The following is an 18,232-nucleotide window of genomic DNA, read 5'->3' on the forward strand; positions in this document are numbered from 1 at the left end:
TTTTTAAGTTGAGTAATGTTAAGTTTGTTTGCATTGTTGTACAATCTCCAGAATTTTTTTATCTTGCAAAACTGAAACTATATACCCTTTGAGCAACTCTGCATTTCTCCCTTCCCCCCAGCCTCTGTCAATCACTATTTTACTTTGTTTTGTGAATTTGACTATTCTAGATACCTCATATAAGTGGCATCAAATTGTATTTTTGTGACTGGCTTATTAACTCACTAAGCATAATGTCTTTAGTTTCATCCTTGTTGTAGCATGTGTCAAAGTTTCCTTCCTTTTTAAGGGTGAATAGTGTTCCATTGCATGTATATATTGTATTTTATTTGTTCATCTGTTAATGGACATTTGGGTTGCCTTCACTTCTTAAATGTTTAGAATAGTGCTTTGAACATTGGTGTCTAAATATCTCCTTGAGGGCGCCTGGGTGGCTCAGTTGGTTAAGCAACTGCCTTCGGCTCAGGTCATGATCCTGGAGTCCCGGGATCGAGTCCCGCATCAGGCTCCCTGCTCGGCGGGGAGTCTGCTTCTCCCTCTCCCACTCCCCGTTTGTGTTCCCTCTCTCACTGTGTCTTTCTCTGTCAAATAAATAAATAAAATCTTAAAAAAAAAAAAAAATCTCCTTGAGATTCTGGTTTTAGTTCTTTTGGATATATACCCAGCAGCAGAATTGCTGTATCATGTGATAATTCTGTTTAATTTTTTGAGGAACCTCCATACTGTTTTCCATAGCTGCTGAACCATTTTACATCTCCCCCAGCAGTTCACAAGAGTTCCAGTTTTTCCACATTCTAGCCAACATTTGTCATTTTCTGTTTTTGTTTTTTTTTAAATAGTAGCCATCTTAATGGTTATGTAATCTGTGTTTGTTTAATTCCTTTTGTTTATTTTTTGTGTGTTTTTTTGATTGGGGGTGGTATATTCTGTTTGCAGTTGATCATGTCCATAAATTATTTACACTGTTGATACGATATTTTTGGCTTAATATTATGTGTTCTAATAGTCCTTATATTCTAATTCATGTTGAAGTCAGACCCATAATTTTATTATGAAGTTGAATGTAATATCTGGTAGATTGATATTCACTAGTCAAGTACTGGGTGTTATTACCGGTTTGTAAGTATTTTCGTTTGATTTGGAGCTTGATGCATCAGTGTTAGGTATATCCAGTCTGCCAGTCATTTAAAAAGAAGTTTAGAATAAAAATCGCTTTCTTAGCTTGGACTATGTTTTTTATTAAAATATAAGTTATTAAAATAAACAATATGTACTCTTGGCTAAAAAACAACTCTTACTGTCCAGAAAGCTGTAACATGAAATGTAAATGTCACAATTTTTCTAGTCTTTTTTTTTTTTTTTGGTCTACCTCCTCAGAGGTTATGGTAAGGAGTAATGGTGTGTCCTTCAGAATTTTTTTGCTGGTTTTTTAAAAAAAGGTCATCTTGCCTTAAATAATATGGATTTCCTGCTATATCATTGCATTGACATTATTATGGTTCATGAATAACTTTCTGCTCCTTATTGCTACTGAAATTCTGGTCATGTGTGTCTTGCTTTTAGATTGATACATGTATGGTCTTGGTCTTTTCAGGCTTATTGTTTAACAGTAGTGTTTCCTTTGGTCCATTAATTGACCTAGCACCATAGCATTCCATGGGAAACCATGGAGACTTGATCTGTGGAAAATTGGGTGATTTAGATTAGGCTTTCTCTGCCTTTGGTAGTATTGAATATTGGACCAGATAATTCCTGTTGTGGGTGATTATCCTGGGTATTGTAGATTGTTTAGCAGTATCCCTGGCCTCTACCCAGTAGCAGTCCCTTTTCTCACAAGTGTGACAACCAAAAATGTCTCCAGACATTGCCAGATATCTAGTAGGGGACAAAATTGCCCACATCTGAGAAATACCGATACAGAGTTAAAAAGCAGGGTCTTGAAGTTGGTAAACCAAGATTCTGGTTCTGGCTCTAAAACTTAACATTTGTCCAGTCGCTCAACTGGTCTCTTTTGTTGTCCCCCTTTACCCTCCTCCCCCTTTTCTTCCTACTCCTTCACGTCCTCTTTTTTTTTTTTTTTTTTAAATATTTTATTTATTTATTTGACAGAGAGAGAGACAGCGAGAGGGAACACAAGCAGGGGGAGTGGGAGAGGGAGAAGCAGGCTTCCCGCTGAGCAGGGAGCCTGATGTGGGGCTTGATCCCAGGACCCTGGGATCATGACCTGAGCCGAAGGCAGACGCTTAACGACTGAGCCACCCAGGCGCCCCACGTCCTCTTCTTTTATAGTTTAGAAGGTGCAGATGTTTGGTACAAATTATAAAGTGAGGATTTAATTTTTCCTAACTGCCTTCTTCTAACTTATATATTCACTGTGGCATTTTAAAAGGACACTGAAGAGTCTGCTAAATAAGTACAATAATCTTGCTTTGCTGTGTTGTGATGTGTAATAAATTACTGATTGACTTTATGATTAAATAGGCCTGGCCTTTCCAATGAGTCCTGTAATTTTCAAGGTGTGTCCTTAGGTCATCGTTGGAAAACCCCACTGGTTTCTTAAATATGTTTTTCCCTTCAAATAAAAATAGTTTCAGTTTAGATACTTGTTATAACTCAAGTGATGTTATAACCTGAGTGTGTTTTAAAATATGAATGTGTTTTAAAATACCTACCAGGTTTTGGTAGGATAAGAGACCATGAAGTTGAGAGGAGCTGGTAAACCTGGAGGCTGGCAGCCCATTGTCAGGCTTGTGAAACTGTGAGACATTTTGTACTTTTGTTTAAAGCAAAAGCTCATAATTATTTACCCTATCCTATCACATGAGGCCATTGGAGCTTCATTAACGGTAGCCTATTGGATCAAATCTTCGCTAACTTGAACGCTGGCTAGTAATCTGGAGCAAAGCAGTGTTAGCATTTTCAGGCTCCGTCCAAATTATTAACACTAAATCATATTGGACCACGTGAACTGTTTATCCCTCGTCTCACTTATAAATGGTAACTCTTCCCTAGTAACAGGTTGGAGATACTGTTCCCACTTGACAGTGAATCTGCTATTAGCTGTTGTCTAACCAAACTTAATGATATGATAAAATAAAAATATCTGGCTTCTTTGTGATGTAGCGATAAGGTTTGCTCTTTCCCTTTGCCACCTCCTGCTTGCCCCCTGCACCTTGCTTCTCAAACCTCATGTCTACCAAGTTCTGATTTACTATTTTTTATTACAAATTAATTATAATTAATAGCCTATCTCAGTGTTGTTCATCTTCCAGCATATCTGTGGTCCAAGCTGGGTATCAGCTTGTCTTTTGGGGCTTTTGAATAATTTATCATCTTGTACCTTGCTATTAGTCTTTCTTTATACTCAGTTATTATATAGGACCATTGTACTGATTTGTCCTTGCTGTTCTTGTTATAGTCTCTTCTTTTTTGAGAATTTTCTGATTATTCACAGTTTTTTATATGTACTCACCGCTGTTTACAGAGAGAGAAAAAGATGTTTATGATAAGGTCTCCATTTACCCTAGTGTCTACAATTACTTATAGAAAAATGAGGAGAAATCGGAAAGTTTGTGTATTGGGGGTGGGTGAATAGAGGGCTTCAGAAAACATTCGAAGAAGTTTTTAGATGGTTAAAGTGGCATAGTGTTCTGTATATTACAGGCAGTTCCCAAATAAAAATTATGCCCTAAAAGCTTAAAAAGAAAAAGAAAAAGATATTTATATCTTATAGGTAGGTTATACTTTTTTTATTTTTTTGGTAGGTATAACTTAATAGAAACAGAATAATCATACATTTATAGAGAAATACTCATTTAAAAAATTATACAAGTATAGTTGACACAATTGTTATGTTAGTTTCAGGTGTACAACATAGTGATTAGACAATTCTGTACATTACTTGGTGCTTACCACCGTAAGTGTAGTTACCAGCTGTCACCATACAGTGTTAACAATATTATTGAATATAATCCCCATATTGTTCTCTTCATCTCCGTGACTTACTTATTTTGTAATTGGAGGTTTGTATTCGTCAATCCCCTTCACCTATTTTGCCCATGTCCCCATCCTCCTCCGTTCTGGCAGCCACCAGTTTGTTCTTTGTATTTATGAATCTGTTTCTGCTTGTTTGATTGTTCATTGGTTTTGTTTTTAGATTCCACATATAAATGCAATCATGTGGTATTTGTCTTCTTCTGACTTCATTTAGTATAATACCCTTGAGGTCCATTCATGTTGTTACAAAGGGCAAAATTTCAAAATATTCATTCTTCATTATCAGATATACACTTAAACCCATTTATGTCAGCACATTCTGGTACTAAATTACTATTTTTAAGAGTTTCAGTGTGAGTAGCTTTTGAAAACTTCTCAGGTAGACCCAAGATATATATCCCTTTATCCCCCCTATTTTGAACACTAGTCTAGATACTTATCCTTCTTTTAGAATCCAAAATACCACATCTGTGGTGGTGATGGTCAAGTAGAGTTACTGTGAAAGAAATAATTGAGAATCTCTAGTGGTGTTTTATATGACCCAGAAGACATGTTTCTTTTTTGTTTATACCTATTTTTTTTGTGCATTGAACATTTACTTAGTTCAATTCTAACAGGATATAGTGCTAGACATTGAGGGTACAGAGATGACTTAAAACAAATCCTTGCTTTGAATGAACAAATAGAAGAGGGGATGACAGTACAAAATAAGATAGTTACTATTTCTCAAACTAGGGCAGGTCTGCCCAGGGGTGGTAGTAAGGTAGTAGATACTATTAGATAAACTTGATGCATTTTGCATGTCAGTTTTATACAGTGATATGTAATTTGATGCATTTTCATTTTATAGTATAGATAGATATTACCAATGCAATGTGCAAAAGTCATTTGAATTTTTGTTCCTGAGGACAGTTCCTTCTCACTGTGTCCTGGACTACTTTTTCTTCTAGGAGAGGATTGTGTGGTAGTAAACCTATTGACAAGGGATATGATTAGGATGCTGAAGATAGGAGAGGAGGATATTCTATTGGACTCAGGGATTCTTGTCTATTGACAGACTCTTTCACTCAGTTAACAACTTAGCTTGTTCTTCTTACCATATTATTTGCTCATTTCTAACTATCATTTCTTTACAAAAGCCATTTGCTAAAACCCAGAATGTCCTTCTGCTTATCTGTCAACCCCTTGTCTCATCTTTAATAACCTTCCCAGAGTTTCTACTTCATGACTTGGTTTATTTGAACTTGCAGACTTTTTTAAGGGTTAATCTTGTCATTTGGGAATATTTTCTGGTAATATGAACTCATTTCTGTTTTCCCAAAGCAGACTATAAGTGTTTCTGTGTTGTAATTGCATAACTGCTTTATGCTTTTCCCTTGCAATAGAAATGAAAACAAGAACATTTTACATATTTCCTTCACTGAAATTTCTACATAGGAAAATTTCTGTTAGATATGGAGCCTATCATGTGGTAATATGGTAATCCTAACCTTGTCATAGTTGCAAGAGGTGATGTTATTTCTGGAACACTGTACAAGTCATTTGTTTTATATATATTTGAGTATCTGTTATGTGCCAGCCATTTACTTAGATCTTTAGGTCCTTGTGCTGTGCCAAAGACCAGCACTGCATCAGTTCTCTATGATGTCCTTTTTATTTATTTATTTATTATTTTTTAAAGATTTTTATTTTGATAGAAATACAGCGAGAGAGGGAACACAAGCAGGGGGAGAGGGAGAGGGAGAAGCAGGCTTCCTGCCGAGCAGGGAGCCCGATGTGGGACTTGATCCCAGGACCCCAGGACCATGACCCGAGCTGAAGGCAGATGCTAAACGACTGAGCCACCCAGGCGCCCTATGATGTCCTTTTTAAACTTATCTTGAAAGTACCAAATGTGAGATGAAAAAGTAGTTGTTAATTAGTACAGAGAAACCTGATGGATGTGGGTTTCTGTTTTCATAAGGTAGAGTGAAGTAAGTGGGTTATAAAAAAGTAGCTTCGGGGCGCCTGGGTGGCTTAGTTGTTAAGCATCTGCCTTCGGCTCGGGTCATGATCCCGGGGTCCTGGGATCGAGCCCCACATCGGGCTCCCTGCTTGGCGGGAAGCCTGCTTCTCCCTCTCCCGCTCTCCCTGCCTGTGTTCCCTCTCTTGCTGTGTCTCTCTCTGTCAAATAAATAAGTAAAAAAATCTTTAAAAAAAACCAAAAAGTCGCTTCAACTTATAAAGCTGAAGTAAATTTATAGTAATTTGGATACAGAATAAAAGAGGTGGTATCTTTTTAGGAATCTTCTTTATAAATCACCCTTGTAATTTCTTAGAAGTAATTTTTTTTCTGATTGTTAGGAGCAGTGCCTTTTTACTATAGAAACTTGTAGACATCTAAAAAGAAAAAGTTTCCCATGATTTTATGACCCAGAGACATACATGTTAATATTATGATGAATGTCTTTTTTAGTTTATTTTAAATGGATACATACGCAATTTTTTAAAAACAGAAATGTGATTGTACTGTATCCACTATGTTAGAGATTGTCATTTTTAGTTCATAAAAAGTGATATAGTGACTTTTTTTTCTAATGTCAATTTGATATTTTTTTGTGGTTTTTTGGAACAATATTTTTTTTAAAAGATTTTATTTAGGGGTTGCCTGTGTGGCTCAGTCGGTTAAGCAGCTGCCTTCAGCTCAGGTCATGATCCCAGGGTGCTGGGATCGAACCCCAAGTCCAGCTCCCTGCTCAGCGGGGAGCCTGCTTCTCCCTCTCCCTCTGACTGCCTCTCTGCCTACTTGTGCTCTCTCTGTATCTCTCTGTCAAATAAATAAATAAAATTTTTGAAGATTTTATTTATTTATTTGACAGAGAGAGACACAGCGAGAGAGGGAGCACAAGCAGGGGGAGTGGGAGAGGGAGAAGCAGGCTTCCCACGGAGCAGAGAGCCCGATGCGGGGCTCAGTCCCAGGACCCTGGGATCATGACCTGAGCTGAAGGCAGACGCTTAAGGACTGAGCCACCCAGGCACCCCGAAAAATTCATCTTTAAAAAAAAAAAAAGATTTTATTTATTCGAGAGAGGGAGAGCATGAGCGGGAGTGCGGGAGTGGCAGAATGACAAGCAGACTCCCTGCTAAGCAGGGAGCCCAAAGCAGTATTCCATCCCAGGACCCTGGGATCATGATCTGAGCTGAAGGCAGAGCCCAACCGACTGAGCCACCCAGACTCCCCTAGTTGAACAATATTTAAAAAGTTTTTTTATTATAAGACAATATATAATTGTAAAAAGTCATACATTACAGAAATATATATCGTAAGGAAGGAAACATTCTTGTAATCCTCTTTCTTTAGCTATAACCACTGTTATTAGATTATTTTTCATGGCATATAGTTATGTATTGCAATATGATTTTTTGGTTTTTTTTTGGATTGATGTTTACAAAATTAGTCAATTTCCTAGTGTTTTGGTTGCTTCTAATTTATTTTGCTATTTACAGATAATCTTGAATTGAGCACCTTTCTATGTATATACCTCTGCTCATTTCCTTAGGGTAAATTCCTAGAAATAAAATCATTACACCAAAGGAGATACACAACCTTAAGGTTTTCCATACAACTTGCCTTCTGGAAATGTTGTGGCAGGTACATTTCCTTCAACAGTACATGAAGTTGTTTATACTCACATGTGCTCCTTAACTCTGATAGTATTTTCTTTAATTTTCCAATTTGGTAAAAAATAGTATATAATTTAAAATCAATTTTTTTATCCTACTGAAGGTGATGATTTTCTCATGCTTATTGACTAATGTTTGTCTTGTTGATTTTTCTGTTTTTCACTTTTTTTTAATTTGAATGTGTTCTTTTTGTATTTAAGGATATCAGCACTCCAAGAACATGAATAGTGTATTTGCTTAACTAAATCATAGGCATTTGCTTTTCTTGGGTGTTGTTACAAAGTATTTAAATTGCATAAACTTAAAAGTTAGTACATTTTTTTAAACATTCTATATCCAGTAGACTTGTTATTCAAGTTCATTTTTAAATATTAACTTTTGTATACTGTTATCTAATAAATGCTCTATGTATCTTTATTATGATAAAATATAAGCTGAAATAAATTTGATAACAAATTACTTGTTTTAAATGAGAAATAGAAGACTTATAGGCATTAATTTATGACCAGTTTATTAATCCTTCACTGATTTAATGAACCCTATTTTATTTTTTTTTTGCTAATAGCTACAAGTGTATTCATCAGAGTTTGGAGGATAATAATAGATGTCCCAAGTGTAACTATGTTGTGGATAATATTGACCATCTGTATCCTAATTTCTTGGGTGAGTCTTTGGAATGATTCTTTATTATTTAAAATATTCTATCCCCAAAAGTGTATGCTAGCACTAATTTATTCAGAAAACATAGTGTAGGGGTAAAGCAAGTCTTTCTCTCCTACTTACCTGGGTGCTTTCCCGGTCTTTGTTATTTTGTGATGTATTTTCCATACTATGTGTTGTTAGTACTATATTATATTGTTTTTAAGTTTCATAAAAAAAGAAAAATTGACTGACATAACTCTTAGTTCTTACTACATAGATGATGGGACAGAAGTTAAAGGGGATGCCAGAGGTCCAGAATACCTGTCTCTTTATACAGTGTAGTGCATTCCTGCTGTTTGTGCTTCTAGGGTAGAAGTGAGAGTCAAGGGAAGAAAGTGTTAATGGAGAGGGGGAAGAGGAGGTGGAAACTTGGGTAATTGGATTCCTGGATAGGTGAAGAGAGTCTGTGAACTGGGGAGGCAATTGAAAAGTAAGAACTTGGAGAGGGAACTTAGGAAAAGAAGAAATACTGAGTGGTGTGATACTCTGCAGGACTGGACTTTATGGGCTAGGTTTGGTAGAAGGGAAATGAAAGTCCTGCAAAGCAAAATCCTGTGTCCCTGAACTCGGACACACATGGATTGATGCTGCTGTGTGGGCTCTAGAATTACTTTCCTATCAGTTGTCATAACTTTGGAAAACTTCTTTTGGAATGTTTAAATACAGAAAGGAAGCTAATCTTCCGACAATTTTGGTGTTTACTAAAATTTTCAGGCAACATTCTTCAACGAGTCCAAAAGGTGGAGATTCCTTTATGTGAATTTCTAACTAGAGGGAGCACTATATACTAGTATGGAAGAACTTTCAAAATATAGCACTGTTTTAGTTAGAAAGTGATTTCATACATTAAGTATATATTCTCACATATATCCAGTGAATAGTGAAGTTACACTTACTGATTTTCTGAGCTAGAAATTATCTGGGTGATGTTCTAGTTTTTAACCTCTTTTTATGGATAATAAATTTTTGTTTTGGATAATTGGAGTGTAAGTATGTTATGCCCATATTTGAAGTCTTTTAATTATAGTGCAGCTTCTAATGTGATTATGAATGTCAGCCATGGAAATAACATTTTATGCTGATACATCTTTTCCTGTTTTTCTTCCCATCATCCCTTCCACTCTACTATTTGTACAATAATAGTCAAATTCATAGGTTCCCACATTAGGTAGATAGGGATCCTCTGTGCATTTAGGATGCCATTGAGATCTATTTCTGAATGGAATTCCATTTTTTTTTTCTTTACTGAAAAAAACTCAGAATTCTAAGTTCTTATTTCCATTGCTTCAGCATGAGATTACGTGATTTATTTGTGTGGGTGCCTGTCATTCTTGGTTGGGTTGAGGACCATGAACCTTTTGAAGTAATTTCAGATTTCTTCTTGACCATGGTAAAATAAGTATATGTTTTACAATATTGAAGGCTACTAGGTAGCCTTGCACTTTTTTTATTGTTAGGTTACGACCTTTACTTAATTTATTTAAAGATTTTATTTATTTATGTGTCAGAGAGAGAGGGAGAGAGCACAAGCAGGGAGAGTGGCAGGCAGAGGGAGCCCGGTGCGGAACTCGATCCCAGGACCCTGGGATCATGACCTGAGCCAAAGGCAGATGCTTAACCGACTGAGCCACCCAGGCTTCCCAGGACCCTTCCCTTTTAATGCTGTACATTTACCTGAGTCATGGGTAAAGGGCTGAACTATGCATTTTCTGTAGCAGTGGTCTTCAAAACTTTTTGCTTGGGTGACTCATAAAAATTCTGAAAAATGATGTTCTTCGTCACACATTGATCCCCTATTTAAAATTATCATCCTCAATTTTTCTTTATAAGTGGAAGTGGTTGTAAAGGATGTAACTTTAGGAGTATTATAAATCTGGTTATTTAAAAATAAAGCTTTTATCTCTTTTTAAAATGTATCCAGTGAGAGGCTCCTGGGTGGCTCAGTTGTTAGGCGTCTGCCTTCGGCTCGGGTCATGATCCCAGGGTCCTGGGATCGAGCCCCACATTGGGCTCCCTGCTCAGCGAGGAGCCTGCTTCTCCCTCTCCCACTCCCCCTGCTTGTGTTCCCTCTCTCGCTGTGTCTTTCTCTGTCAAATAAATAAAATCTTGAAAAAAAAATAAATAAAATGTATCCAGTGAAATCTAAATCATAGTGATTTGGTATTTATCATTTATTTGAAAATAGACACCTTTCATTAACAATGGGAAATTTTATTCATTCCTTTTCTCTTTGAACTTCTACTTAAGTTATCGTCCACATAATTTTTTTTTTTAAAGATTTTATTTATTTATTTGACAGAGAGCACAAGTAGGCAGAATGACAGGCAGATGGGGAGGGAAAACAGGCTCTCCGCTGAGCAGGGAGCAGGATGTGGGGCTCAATCCCAAGACCCCAGGATCATGACCTGAGCCGAAGGCAGACGCTTAACGACTGAGCCACCCAGGCGCCCCGGTTTGGTGCTTTTCTTAGTTAGTTCTAGTACCCTTGGAAGTTATTACTAGGACAAGGAATCAGTTTCATTTGTATTCTTCTTATTTTTTTGTTTATTCATTTATTTAGGATCATCATAGTTTTTTAAAATTTGAGATATAATTGATATATAACATTATGTAACTTTAAGGTTTTTCTTTTTAGTTTTAAAGTGTAAGTCTTGAGAAACTTTGCTTACATGAATAAGTTGATGGGGATTGAAGGAATTTTGTTAATAGTAATGTCACTCAGTTTTTTGACTTCGTTCTGACTTAAGAAATTAAGAAAAAAAGCATTGACTTATCAAAAACAATCTTAATGCTCAATTAGTTAACAAGTCAAGTCTTTTCTTTAATTTTGATGAAAGCAAAGAATTGGAAGCCAAACACTCAAAAAAGATTTGGTTTTCAGGTCATTATAATCATATAATTTTTTGTCAGGTACTTTGATTTTTCCTTTCCTGCCCTAAACACTATACCACAGACCCTTTTTCTTCTGACTTCCCTTCCCCCATCTCTTCTTCTACCTTCCATTGTATTCTTTTTCATTCTCTCCTTGTACCTTCGCTTCTCCAACACATTCACTATTCTTTCCATCCTACTTGGTCTTGAGAGCTCTTTTTCTTTTTCCCCGTTACTAGAAGGTTCTTGCAAGGTGTAGTCTTCCTGTCCCTGTTGCCATCTATCCTGCCCCCACCCCCCCAAAATCCTGCAATTGCTCTCCTCTGCTCGTGCCAAGACTTGCTCTCTAGCTCTCCCTCTCCCTCTCTCCAACTGCCTGCCTCCATCTCTCTCCCTCGCTCAGTCTCTTTTCCAGCTTTCTGTGTCTGTATTTAAAAATGATAATTGGAATTTTATCTCCCTTATGAATAACGTTATTATTCTTTGAAGAGACTACCTGAATGCTAAATTTAAAATACGTGTTTTAAAAAAAATAGAGCATATAACATCCTTACTATTGCCAGGTAGTGTCCTAAGTGCTTTGTGTAAGCTAACTCATTTAATTTTCAGTCCTATGAGATGGGTACTCTTGTTATCATCCTCATTCTTCAGGTGAGGAAACTAAACTAAGGCACAGAGAATTTGGGTTACTTTTATAAAGTTATACAGTAGTATTGGTGGAATTGGGATTTGGTCCTAAGCAGATTGTCTCACAAGTATATGTGCGTTAACTATACTCTCCTGCTTCTAAAAAGATAGTTACTAGAATGGAAGCTTTAGCAGTAGAATTGCATTGTTTGTTCTTAGTACTGTGGCCATTTTATGGATCCAGAGAATTATAATTATGGATATAGAATATCCTTCAAGTTCAGTGATACACGGGATTTCTCAGTAAAATGCAGTTTGGTATACATGTGTAAAATATTACAGTTTAAGTCACAGTTTTTTGGTTTTTTTTAAAGATTTTATTTATTTGACAGAGAGAGACACAGTGAGAGAGGGAACACAAGCAGGGGGAGTAGGAGAGGGAGAAGCAGGCTTCCCGCCGAGCAGAGAGCCTGATATGGGGCTCGATCCTAGGACCCTGGGATCATGACCCGAGCCGAAGGCAGATGCTCAACGACTGAGCCACCCAGGTGCCCCTAAGTCATAGTTTTTATTCCAATGGTTAATTCTGTAACTGAAACATTAAACTCTTATTTATATACTTCTCTTTATTCCCACTACATTATTTCAAGCTCTCCTTTCTCTTCCCTGGGTTATAATAGTAACTTTGCTTGTGAGATACATACCAGGCTCTTCAGAATCAGGCTCCCATCTATCTACATTTGCAGCCTGAATTCGTCACCCATTAATCATTAACAAAGTCACTTTGACCCTGTGATTCAGCCATATTGATTTAAAATCATCTTATCTCCTGCTCTTGTATGAATTTAACCCCCTCTTTCTCACACCCTTCTCTGAATTCTTTTTTTTTTTTTAAAAGATTTTATTTATTTATTTGACAGAGAGAGACACAGCGAGAGAGGGAACAACACAAGCAGGGGGAGTAGAAGAGGGAGAAGCAGGCTTCCTGCAGAGCAGGGAGCCCGATGTGGGGCTTGATCCCAGGACCCTGGGATCATGACCTGAGCGGAAGTCAGACGCTTAACGACTGAGCCACCCAGGCGCCCCCCTTCTCTGAATTCTTTTTCACTTCTTTTTCTGCTTGATGAATCTCTGCATGTTATGGCCGAATTCTAGTGTCACCTTCTATGTGTAGCCTGCTCATTTATACTTTGATTGCTCCTTGTCCTGTGTTCTTTGTAAGTCTACTTCAATGATAGTACTGATTATCACATTACGTTATAACTACTACATCATATATATTTGTCTTCCTACTCAGAGTTGCTTGAGTCTTAGATTGAATCTTACTTAGTTTGAGTCTTATTTATCTTTGAAGCCTGGATTCCTATTATGGGCTTGATACATCTCTGGTTTGTTTGGAAATACTTATAGTTGGATTGTGGTATAATGGAAAGTATTAGATAGTTGGATTTGTATCCCAACTCTGTTTTGTATTGTCACCGTAAGTGCTTGATGCTCCCTCTAATACTCCCTCATCTCTAAAATGGGGAGAATAACCCATAGGATAATGTCTATAAAGTACTAGCCTAGTGCTAAATGATTTAGTGCTAGTTTCTTTTTCTTTATCAGATTTTTTGTTGTTTTTGTTTGTTATCAGTTAATTGTTAAAGACAGAAGAAAAGAATTTGTAGAATTGGTTAATTCAGTGGTTCAGTGATATGATCAAGTTCTTTCCATCTTTCTATTCCTCCATCCCAGCATGTATTGGTTCTTTGACTAGCTCCCCTCAAGATTGCAGGATGGCTCTGAGCAGTTCCAGATATCATCTCTTAATGAAGGGAGGGAAAGAATTTGTTTTCTTCCTATCCATTTCTTTCTGAAAGACAGCATACCCTTCATTGGTTAAAACTAGGTCACGTACTTAATCCCATTGTCAATTATTGCAAGGGTATGAATGCCTAGATTGGCTTAGGTTAGTCAAGAATCATACCATTGGGCTGGGGTGAAACCTAGCTTTTCTGAAAGCATGTGGCTTGGAAAAAAATTACGTTGTTTTTAAAAAAGGGGGGAATGGTTTTGGATAGGTAACACAGTATCTGCTATGATATTTATAGGAAAGTAACAGAAAGAAGAACAAATAAAAATCCTTAGTGTCTGCCTTACAGAATCAACCAGGTACCATGTGGAGGACGGAGCAGCCTCACACAGTGCTGATAGTGTCATCATTGAGACGTGTACGAGGAAGCCCGTATTCCAGAGAATTCTCCTTTAGTAATAGCAGTAGTAATAATAGCAGTTGTAGCATTAGAATTTGTGGCAAAATTGTTTTCTAATTTGAAATAAAGTGAAAACCTAATATTTTCTGCTTAGCATCTTTTTAATTTGGGGACTTTTAAAAGTGAAAATAGAACCCATTTAAACAGAACAATTAGATGATACATTTAACAATAATACAAATTTTAGGTACTTTTTGTTTTGTTTCTCTTTTCAGTGAATGAGCTCATTCTCAAACAGAAGCAAAGATTTGAGGAAAAGAGGTTCAAATTGGACCACTCAGTGAGTAGCACCGTATGTTTCAACTCTTATTACTATTTTTTAATAAATTTCAGTTTGTTTTTATTGGTTAATTAGATATTAAAGCTTAGTATGTCATTGATTTTTTTTTTAAAGAAAATTGAAGATTATTCTGTTTAATAGAGAACTTTGCTAACTGCATTGTCTGAAATTTAGTGATCATCTTTTGAAAGGTCTTCTGGGATCACATTGAGTCAGAGTTGGCTTGTAATACACAACATTTGGAGGATTATATGGCAGGGTGGAACTATGGTTGGTAATTTGGAAAAACTGTTGGAAGATTCTCAATTTAAGAGAATCAGTCCTAAATTATTGAGGGAAGTGAGCCTAAATTAATACCTTACCAAGTACAAAGTTGAAAATATGGCTAGACAATATCTAAAATATGGCTAGATTGATTCAAGGGAGAAATAGTGTTTAATTTATAATTAGAAGGCTATGGGGAACCATTGGCTAGGAAGGTGTAGGTTAGAATATTATATTTTTGATATCTTTGTAATAAACATATTAGGAAGAAGCAGTTAAACATTTATTTTAGGCTCCCTAAAACAATCTTCTTAGGAAGTTAACTGTGTTTCTTCATTTTTAGAATGGCCACAGATGGCAAATATTTCAGGATTTGTTGGGAACTGATCAAGATAACCTTGATTTGGCCAATGTCAACCTCATGTTGGAATTACTAGTGCAGAAGAAGAAACAACTGGAAGCAGTAAGTGGCAGTTGAACTTTAAAAATTTTTAAGTGGTGGTCTTTATTGCATTGAAAAAGATCTAGAAATGTTTAAAAATAATAGGGTAGTGTCTATCACTTAGTCCATCCAATTTTATTCAGTAAGAAAGAGCATGTGCAAGGTATCACTTCTAACAGATTCCTCTTTTTCAAGTAAAAGAAAAGACAAATTTCTTATATAAGTTGTAGTGGCCAGTTTATATTAAGAAAAACTGAGTGATAAGAAAGATCATGAGAAAGTACAGTTTCATTTTAATAGGGAACAATTACATTGGTCATTTTTCTTCTAATGGATATATTCCTTGCCAATCTTCCCTTTGGAAGAGAAAATAGAGATTATTTTTACCTACATAAGATCCTTTTAGCAGTTATCTGTTGGTGGCACCTGTAAATAAAGACATTTAGAAAGATGGGAACTGGAACTAAATATATCCTGTTTCATGTAATAAAATGTAAATAAATGTAAAATTGCATTTATTTCATGTAAATAAATATAAACAATATAAAATGTTTATATTTATAAACAATATAGTGAATTTGCATGTATTAGGATTTGAATATGATCCATTAGGAGCAACTTACACCTTAGCATAAGTAGATTCCCCCCTGACCTAGCTTAAACAAAAAGGGGGTATCTGTTGACAGGGTAAGGGAGTGAGTAGCTGACATACGTGAAAAAGAACAGTTTAACAGCCGAATATTGGGAGGATTGGAACCATAGCCAGCTTCTCTGGAGACTGTAAGGAGATGAGATCAGGCACTTGAATGTTGTTGGATCTTTCTTTGGTGTCTATTTCTTCGAGACAGGTCTGATTTTCTTTTCTCAGATGTTTATAACATAATGTGGTTATTTGCACTTTCTTCATTTATGTTTTTTGATAGAAGAAAAGGGACTTTCCAATTTCAGTTTAAAAAATTCTGTGGGTGGATTATTAATATAGCTTAGATCTGGATTCCTTCTGATCAAATGGGAATCTTTATAGAAGAAGGGAGTAGTTGAGGTTATGCTTACCAAAATGATTATCCCATTCTGGGAGGGGGGCAAGGCTGGTAGAAATTTCTCCCATATTTTTTGGGAGAGGGGGCTTTATCTTTTATTTATTTTTTTCTTTTAGTTTTACTGAGGTATAATTGACATACAGCACTGTATAAGCTTAAGGTATACAGCATAAATAATGACTTGACATACATGTATTGTGCAGTGATTACCACAGTTCTCTTCCTTTGCCCCCCCCCGCACACATGTGTTCGTTCTCTTTCTCTCTCTCAAATAAATAAATAAATAAATAAATCTTTGTAAAGTAAATTAGGCTCTATGCTGGGCATGGACCCTACTTGGGATTCCGTCCCTCTCTCTCTTGCACATACCTGTGTGTGTGCTTGTGTGCGTGCTCTCACTCTCTCTCTCTCAAAAATAAATAATAAAAAAATTGAAAGAAGTTTATATAAAAAGTTTCATATTGTAATTACCCTTTTGACATATGCCTCTTTGTTTAGTTTTTGAGGTTTGTGTTGGTAAATGTAGATCTAGTTCATTTTAACTTATGTATCGTAATCCATTGCATGAGCATATCTATTCCCCTATGGTGGACATTTATGTTCTTCCTAATTCTTAGCTGTGTCACTACTACATTTAATATTGTTATACATGTTTCCTTGTGCTCATGTATATACACTTAGTGATTTAAGGAATGAAATTACTTTTTATAGATGTGCACATTTTAACTTACCAGATATTTCCAGGTTGCTCTTTGGGTTTGTCCTATATAGACACCTGGTATTTTCTCGTTTTTAGCTGTTGCTAATCTGACAGTAGTCCGGGGGAGGGGTGTGTGTGTGTTGGATGTTGCTACTGTGTGTGTGTGTTTTGGATGTTGCTATTGTGTGTGTGTGTTTTGGATGTTGCTACTGTGTGTGTGTGTGTTTTGGATGTTGCTACTTTTGGTAATTGAATTTTAGTTGTATTGTGGTCAGACAACATGATTTATATGATTTTAGATTGGGTATTTTTCTTGATTCCATTTTATTTGCTTTGTGGGTTTATCATGGTAAGTTTCAGTTTTGTTTCCTAGTGGTTGCTTTTGTTTTGTTTTGTTTTTATTAGATTTTATTTATTTGAGAGAGAGAAAGAGAGAGGGAGAGAATATGGGGGGAGGGGAGAGCAGAGAGAGAAGCAGATTCCCTGTTGAGCAGGGAGCCTGAAGCAAGACTCAGTCCCAGGACCCTGAGATTACAACCTGAGCTGAAGGCAGACCCTCAGCCGACTGAGTCACCCAGGTGCCTGCTTTTGGGTTTTTAATATAATTGTTGTTACATTGTACCTTTGAGTAATATCCTTCATCTGTATTATAGAAATCTTACAATAATATACTTCATTTCCTCTCTCATGGCCTTTGTACTATATTTTGTCATATATTTTATTTCTATATACTGATAGGGGTGTTAAAAATACAGTTTTGTCTATTTTTCATTAATTGTGATTTTTTGCTTAATGTATTTTGAAGACATGTTTAGGATTGTAATGTCTTCTGGACATGCTATCCCCTTTACCATTATGAATTGTGTATGTTTATTGCTGGAAATATTTTTTGTTCTGAGGTCTGCTTTTATATTTTTTTATGTTAATATAGCCTCAGTAGCTTAGTTATGATTAGAGCTTCTGTGGTATATCCTTCTTTGTTTTTTTACTTTATTCCATCATTGTCCTTGTGTTTTAAAATGTGTCTCTTTAATAGTATGTAGTTGAGTTTCTTTTTTTATTTATTATTTTTTTTAAAGATTTTATATATTTATTTGTCAGAGAGAGAGTGAGCACAAGCAGGGGGGGGAGCATCAGGCAGAGGGAGAAGCAGGCTTCCCGCTGAGCAGGGAGCCCAATGTGGGACTCCATCCCAGGACCCTGGGATCATGACCCGAGCCGAAGGCAGACTGAACCAACTGACTGAGCCACCCAGGTGTCCCTGAGTTTCTTTTTTTAAACACACTCTAATAAACTCATTTAATTCAAGTTCTTAAGTTCATTTTAATGTAATACAATTATTGATATGGTCAGGTTTGAGGTCTGCCACTTTGGTATTTTCTATTTTTCTAT

The 18,232-nt window shown here is 36.2% G+C and overlaps 1 protein-coding gene across 7 annotated transcripts in view; it reads left to right on the forward strand.

Annotated features, from left to right (window-relative positions):
- Window positions 1–18,232, forward strand: part of COP1 (COP1 E3 ubiquitin ligase) — a 264,376-nt gene that overhangs the window by 27,656 nt on the left and 218,488 nt on the right. For 4 of the 7 annotated variants that reach the window (XM_035010743.1, XM_035010740.1, XM_035010739.1 and 1 more), the window contains exons 3-5: window positions 8,225–8,322; window positions 14,330–14,406; window positions 15,002–15,121. In XM_035010743.1, the coding sequence (XP_034866634.1) occupies window positions 8,225–8,322; window positions 14,330–14,406; window positions 15,002–15,121 (295 nt within the window). The remainder of the gene's footprint in view (window positions 1–8,224; window positions 8,323–14,329; window positions 14,407–15,001; window positions 15,122–18,232) is intronic. The other 3 variants (XM_035010745.1, XM_035010746.1, XM_035010744.1) reach the window with 2 other exon arrangements.

Source organism: Mirounga leonina, unplaced genomic scaffold, assembly GCF_011800145.1.
Source record: "Mirounga leonina isolate KUSES-001 unplaced genomic scaffold, KU_Mleo_1.0 Mir_154, whole genome shotgun sequence".
In the NCBI taxonomy this organism is placed as follows: domain Eukaryota; kingdom Metazoa; phylum Chordata; class Mammalia; order Carnivora; family Phocidae; genus Mirounga; species Mirounga leonina.